The sequence below is a fragment of the Pimephales promelas genome, chromosome 12, assembly GCF_988280905.1.
Source record: "Pimephales promelas chromosome 12, fPimPro1.hap1.1, whole genome shotgun sequence".
Taxonomy (NCBI): Eukaryota; Metazoa; Chordata; class Actinopteri; order Cypriniformes; family Leuciscidae; genus Pimephales; species Pimephales promelas.
The window spans coordinates 30,146,147-30,153,363 of record NC_142780.1 but is presented as its reverse complement, the minus strand read 5'-3'; the positions used below and the strand labels follow the sequence as shown (position 1 = coordinate 30,153,363).

Sequence of the window (7,217 nt, the reverse complement as noted above, 5' to 3'; positions counted from 1 at the left end):
TTGAGGTCCCCTGAGGCCCCCTAGACCATAGTGGGCCCCGGACCCCTTATAAAACCACACACAAACGCATCCATAGCCCATATTCGCAGGACATTATTTGGGAAGAAGATAAACAGATGTTTTACTAATTTATTAGTCAGCACAGTTTCTCAGAGCACACTCAGCTCTTACGCTTTACATAATTCATAACATGGTTTAAAATACCCCTCTTTCGAACGCGTGCAAGGGTGTTTTCTAGAATAAGGGCCGGTTGGATGAGCGAGTTTTGCTCGGGACCGAGCCAACCTGGATTTCTCCTTTAGCCGCCGCCTCCCCTCATGACATCAACACTGCGGAGAGCCGCGCGCTCAGACTCTGCTGCAGAACGCCAGTGCGCAAAGGTAAGCGAGCGTTCCTCATCACACACGAGCTTGTTAGTACACATAAATAGTGTGTGTATGGAAAATATTATTCTCAATATGCATGGAGAATGCATTAGCTTGTGTCCACGCCATACCAGCATGTTTTGTTGACGCATGCTGTTGTTGTGATTGTGTTTGCAGCGGATCGTGTGCAATTGATGAGTGATTGGTGATCTATGAGGATGTCGCTGTACGTGTCTCAGATTAAAGCTTTTAAGAGCGCAGAGCCCAAGACACTTGGCGTGAGTTTCACTACAGCACGCTATCCCATCATTATATCGATAATCGCTGCTGTTTTATCTCTATCGTTACAGATGTTTGATCAAATACAGCCATGCTGGATGTTACTGAGCAGATTGTTTGCTTATTGTTGGAATGCTGCATATGAGATTTTAGTCATTCAATCAGAGATCTCTCTAGAAGTTAATATTTAGGTTTAAGTTTAATATAAATGCACAATGCACACGTAGTTTATTTATTAAAAGACATCTGGCCAACATCCAAGGACACACCCATATCTGAGAAGAAACGCATACCGACAGACTGAACTCAGTAAAAAATGTTAAAACAATTATAAATTCAGTAATTTTGGGAGGATATGGCAGTAAAGTATTTTATCTGGATTTAAAAAAATATATATTTTACATAACGGTGGCTTAATACAGTCTTGTTTTAAATTTAATATATATTGAGAGGATACTAACACACAAGGACTGACCAAACCACAGTTTGTTTGCCATTCTAATGTTTTCTTTGCTTTGGTTTAGGCTATTGAGATCGTAATTGGAGTGTTGACTGTCATTTTGAGCTCAGTTGTGTATAAGCTGCACTATCATATCCAGCGTGAAATCATCATCCTCATCATCAACGGTGCTCAGGTACAAATACACATACATGTGGATAGATTTGGGATGTTTAAAATCAGTAATGTGACACATGGCATTGTTTCCTACAGCTTGTCGTAACTGGTGTTCTCTTGGTGCACACTGGGAGGAAGCCAACTAAATGCCTGGTATGAACACACAAATATTAAAATCATCTGAAAATAAGAAAGTTAGCCTATTCACTTACTACACTCTTAGAAGAAAAGGTTCTATATAGAACCGCAGAGGGTTCTGTCGAATGCTTCATATAGAACATTTTAGGGGTTTCCATCATGGGATCATTTTAAGGGTTTAGTTTGGAACCTCACTCCCCTGGCCTCAAGAGGTGTGCTGGTGACTGAAGCTAGCAGCTGCGTCAGTTTAAGATGTCTTTAACATCCTTGTTAGCACACCCGCCTCCCATGCTGGAGACCCCAGCTCAAATCCTGCTTGGAGCGGGTCGGGTAGGACCTGTTACATTTGGTGCCGTGACCCGGATAGGAGTGAGGTTTAGAGGGGTGAGTGTAACGTAGGCCAGTTAGAGCTTTGTGTATGAACCTCACTCCCCTGGCCAAGAGGTGTGCTGGCGAGTCGTGACTGACGCTAGCGGCTTCAGTCTTTAGCGTTCTTGGTAGCACACCCACCTCCCACGCCGGAGACCCCTGCTCGGAGCGGGTCGGGTAGGACCTGTTACATTTGGTGCCGTGACCCGGATGGAAGTGAGGTTTAGAGGGCTGAGCGTAACGGAGGCCAGTTAGAGCTGTGTGTATGAACCCCACTCCCCTGGCCAAGAGGTGTGCTGGCGTCTGACGCTAGCGGCTTCAGTCTTTAGCGTTCTTGTTAGCACACCCACCTCCCACGCCGGAGACCCCAGCTCAAATCCTGCTCGGAACGGGTCGGGTAGGACCTGTTACATTTGGTGCCGTGACCCGGATGGGAGTGAGGTTTAGTGTAACGTAGGCCAGTTATAGTCCACCATTGTTGTTTTGGTTGACAAGTACTCGCACATATGTTGTCTGAACACATAATACGCATGTATTTTGTATTTTTCACGAATTCAAGCTCTTGCAGTTTACATGGAGAGGGTAACGGTACAAGCTTGCGTTTTCAGACCCCCAAAACAAATTTGTCGTCTACATGAACGAGTAAAAAGTTTTAAAACTGAAAACGGTGTCGTGTAAACGCCCCCTGAGACTCCAAATATAAAGATTTATATTAAAACCTATTCTTGAATGCATACAGGAACTTTTAAACGACTGCAGTCAGTTGACACAAATCATGCCAGTCTTTCTCTTCTCATTTAAAATGTTTTAAGCTCCCTCCGTCTGAAAAGACCTTGCGCTCCGTCCTGTATTGACCAAATTAAGTGCAGGCTCAGCAACAATAGTCTCTTGTATAGTCAAACATCTGATGAGAAAGGTCTTTACATATTCTTTTGACCAAGAACCGCCCATTTAGGTTGCAAGACATTATTTGACCAATCACATTTGATATTTTTACATATCCTTTAGAGTCAGTAGATTTTCCATTATATTTTTTTTTACCAAAGTGAGATTATTAGAATGAGATAAGATTATTATTTATTGTTGAAGTACATGTCCGTTCATTTGTCGCAGGTGCTGACAACCATTGTTCTGCAGTTACTAACAGCAGCATTTGATATTGTTGGATTTGGGCTGATGGCCAGACACATCCCATTCAGAGGAGAGTCGTACTACTACAGGGACACAGAGGTAAACAAACAGAGACGCCCCATCCTGCTCTTCCTCGAGCCAAGACACCTTCATTCCCACAAGTGACTGAAGATTACTTTACTATAAACAATATTTAGTCGGACGGGACTCAAGGATGTCTTCAGCTGTTACAAAAAGGGAAAATGTTATACTTCAACCAGACAACTCGCATTGTTTAAAAAATGATTTCAAATTTCGAGAGCTGACAGTTTTAGTTCTGTCAGTCCTGTACATGAATCTGAAAAGCCGATGATTTTGAGAGTAGGAATCAGGAAGCTGTACGTCGATCTGAACATCGGTCTCTGTCAGACGGCAGACTGTGGTTGAGTGTGTGTGTGAGCAGAAAGAGAGATGTGACTCCAGGCTCTGTCCTGCTTGTTTCAGTGGTGTTGTGACCCACTTCACTCTGTTTGGGCTTGCTGTGGAGAAGGAGAGAAAGGGGGACATAAAGAGGTGAGTCACATTACAAGCCTTGTGATGCAGTTGGGAATACCACAAACACATCCTGAGACTCCAAGCAAGATTAAAACTTTAATGCACATGATTTCATATTTTAGGAGAGAACTCACATTCATTTGCTTTTTGCTGCACAATTTAGACTAGTGGTCGACTAATGTGAGTTTCTCAATGGCAGATGTTGTTACTAACTAAAATGATTAAAAATAATAAAGTGACGTAGTTACACTTTACTACATGCACTTACTATAGTCATACCAGTAAATTATGCATAATTACAAGAAGTAACTAACCCAAAACCTAACCGTAACTGACTAATATTAATTATAATTAACATAATAGTGTTAAAGGAGTAGTTCACTTAAAAAAAACAAACTTTTGCTGATAATTTACTCACCCCCATGTCATCCAAGATATCCATGTCATTCTTTCTTCAGTCGAAAAGAAATTGAGGTTTTTGATGAAAACATTCCAGGGTTTTTCTCTATATAATGCACTTTACTGGGAACCAAACGGTTCAAGGTCCAAAAGACAGTTTCAGTGCAAACTGCAAACTGTTCAAAGGGCTTTAAACGATTCCAGACGATGAATAAGGGTCTTATCAAGCGAAATGATCGCTCATTTAAAAAAAAATAGCAAAGTTTAAGTTTTATAAGCTCAAATGTTCGCCTTGCTCTGTTCTGTGATGTGCGTTCGTGACTCTCCTGATCGAACTCGTTCATCATCTTTTCGCGAGTCAATTTGTTCATTCATCGAATGAAAGACCCTGAATCGTTTAAAGCCCTTTGAACAGTTTGCACTGAAACTGTCTTTTGGACATTGAACCGTTTGGTTACCAGTAAAGTGTATTATCTGGAGAAAAATCCTGGAAAGTTTTTATCAAAAAACCTTAATTTCTTTTCGAATGAAGAAAGAAAGACGTGGACATCTTGGATGACATGGGGATGAGTAAATTTTCAGCAGAAGTTTTTTTTAAAGGGAACTACTCCTTTAAGTAATATTAGTTTTAATAGCACTTAACTGAGTAATTATTAGTATTAGTGTAACCAAATGTTATTTTAAAAGTTATATTATAAAACTTTAAGCCGAAATGCAAACTACAAAAACTAAAACTTAAAATAAGAAATTAAAACTAAATTGAACTGAAAAGAATAAAAATAACCTAAGCTAAAAGTTTTTTTTTTAAGCCAATATATTATAGTAGTATATAAATAATACTAAAATAACACTATGATGTACAGTAAATAGATTAGTCCAATGTGAAAATAGACAAATATCAAAGTCTATCACTGAAATATTATTTAATTGATTCATTGAAGTATAACATTTTCCTTTCCTTCTCTTTTGTGCCATTCATTTGCATGTGATTATTTACCATGTTAAAAGACATAAATACAGTGGTGTTGAACTGTTGGAATATATTATGGTATCTGTGGTTTGTATTACAGTTCTTGGTGAATGGGATCTTGGGAACACTAATCGGTTTCCTGGTGCTAGCATGTATTATCGGTTTGGTTGTGTCTCTTTTTGGGGTCTACGCACTTTCTGTTAGTGCCATTAAGGTACGTAGTTCAGCAGTGTATTAAAGATAATTATGTTCCGTTCCAGATATCTATTGTTTATGAAGTTTTCTGTCAAATTGACTATTTTCTCTTAGGAAATGACACCCATCCCTCACTCTACTGCAAACCAACATTATGGTGCTGGCGTTCAGGTCCAGAATGCGATCCATGCTGGGAACTGACAAAATAAGAAACATTCAGAGCAGAAGGGTACAGTTTTAGCACAGTTTTACACCACCTACAAAAGAGGACTGTTTCACCTACAAACCACTCACAGGTAAACAACCACAACAACAAGAAAAAAAAAAAGAAAAAAAAAAACTTTTGTGATGTAAATAATTTTTTGGAAATAAAATGGATAAAATCTTGTTTTTTGCTTAGCTGTTGCTCTTACAGGCTGTAGGACTGCTGTAATTTCGAATGCGCAAATTAAAAGTTATTCGTACCTAATTCATTTTTGCTCTTACAAACTTCTGAAGCTTCTTAGCATGTAACTAAGCAAATGTCTACCCAGAAATCTTGACCAGAATCCAATGTTATAGACGTATGTTGTTAGGGGGGTAAGTGTTTATCGTTCTTAGGATATGTGGAAATTCAGCTTTAGGTACATAAAAAAGAAAAACGGAAAAGGAATTATGGTGGATGGGAACGGTAAGATGGTTCTGTGATTCTGACTTGTTTTGTAGCACCTTTTGCATGAATCTTTGAATCGGTCAACATGTTTGTTTTTGCCACATGAGGACAAATGGGGCAACATTTATCAAGTTGATATTTGTTCGTTTGAAATGCAATTTGAAACCAAAAAAAAAAACTACCAACATTGTAAGCAAGCCAAATAGTTATAAACACAAAAAAAATCATGGCTTGATAAATGTGGCCCATGTAAAGTGAAACTCCTCTAAAGCAGAGTAGTGAATTTAAACACCAGTGAATTACTAAACAGCATCGCTTGGCTTTTTTGTCATCTCGTTTTATCCGTACTGATTCTTCAGGAAAGCTATGATGACTGCCAACTCTGTAAGTGCCACCACTTGTGACCAAAATCATGGACACCCTAATGACTAATGGTCAGAGGTTGAACCCTCAGTCAAGGGCTCGACTTTGGTGATGTAAATCCTCTTGTGGAAGCATGTGTCGTTCGTTCTGTGTATGTAGATCTTTGTCTTTATGACAGCATGTGAGATTTACATTGTGCCTGTTCTCTGTGACCTCTTGACGTGTAGTAAAATGAAACCATGTAGTGTGTAGTTATATGGCTGTGTTTGTGTTTGTATTTGACTGAATGATATTTCAAATAAACATGATTTAATACACAATCGGATGCTCTCATTTTATTGCTTTATTTGTCACAGTGCACAAACACAATCAAATCAGTAGACAGGAATATAAACTCTCAAGTCTCAACAAATAATTGAGAGTGCAATTTAATTCAGAAAATGGGTTTCAAAATCTAGATGCATTTTTATAGAATTTTTTTTCTTTTTACCTCACAATTCTGACTATTTTCAATTGCCGGTTTATCTCTCAATTCAGATTTTTGCAGAATTACGAATTAACCTTGCAAATTAAGCTTTAATCCAATAGCATTTATACTGCCTCTGGCTGTCAGTAGGAATGAAACAGCAACATTCTTTAAAATATCTTCTTTTGTGTTCAACACAAGAAATAAACACATGCAGGTTTGGAACAACTTGAGGGAGAGTAAGTAATGACAACATTTTCATTTTTGGGTGAACTATCAAGTCTGGGAAACCGGGGGATAAACTTACAGTTGCGAGTTTATTCAGAATCAAGCATTGGAAATTCTCCCTCTTGACTACCTGTAAAAAAATATCAATTTAATACTTTAATTATAATTATTTAAAAAAAAAAAGGTCTAAAAAAGACTTTTATTCTAAAATATTAGAAGACGTATTTCGAGTTGATCCGTTCTCTAAGCTCATGAATATTTATTACGTAGTATTACGTTGGCTCAGTATTTCTTACTGATTCGTCGCAAGGTTTCTAGACAAATTAATAACACAGCCCTTTTACATTAAATATAACTTAAAAAGTGCTAAAAAAAAAGACTTTTATTCTAAAACATTAGAAGACGTCTTTCGAGTTGACCTCTAAGCTCATGAATATTTATTACGTAATATTACGTTGGCTTAGTATTTCTTCTAGACAAATTAATAACACAGCCTTTTTACATTAAATAGA

General features: G+C 38.2%; 1 protein-coding gene across 2 annotated transcripts; it reads left to right on the top strand.

Annotated features, from left to right (window-relative positions):
• The first annotated feature begins 248 nt into the window (after positions 1–248).
• On the top strand, positions 249–5,336 carry LOC120462224 (uncharacterized). Of its 2 annotated transcripts, XM_039650784.2 has the most exons (8): positions 249–380; positions 543–643; positions 1,169–1,279; positions 1,357–1,413; positions 2,881–2,997; positions 3,382–3,450; positions 4,902–5,015; positions 5,111–5,336. In XM_039650784.2, exons 2-8 carry the CDS (start codon positions 578–580, stop codon positions 5,195–5,197), a joined length of 621 nt encoding a protein of 206 aa, XP_039506718.1. In that variant the 5' UTR covers positions 249–380; positions 543–577; the 3' UTR covers positions 5,198–5,336. The 2 variants fall into 2 exon arrangements, with proteins under 2 accessions (XP_039506718.1, XP_039506719.1); XM_039650785.2 differs by lacking the exon at positions 3,382–3,450.
• The last annotated feature ends 1,881 nt before the right edge of the window (positions 5,337–7,217 follow it).

What these genes read in the sequence shown, in the direction of transcription:
- LOC120462224 (XM_039650784.2), top strand. Translation starts at nt 578, where the DNA reads ATGAGGATGTCGCTGTACGTGTCTCAGATTAAAGCTTTTAAGAGCGCA. An exon ending in GGAAGCCAACTAAATGCCTG is followed by an intron (nt 1,414 to 2,880) that starts GTATGAACACAC and finishes CATTTGTCGCAG; the next exon opens with GTGCTGACAACCATTGTTCT. An exon ending in ACTACTACAGGGACACAGAG is followed by an intron (nt 2,998 to 3,381) that starts GTAAACAAACAG and finishes TGCTTGTTTCAG; the next exon opens with TGGTGTTGTGACCCACTTCA.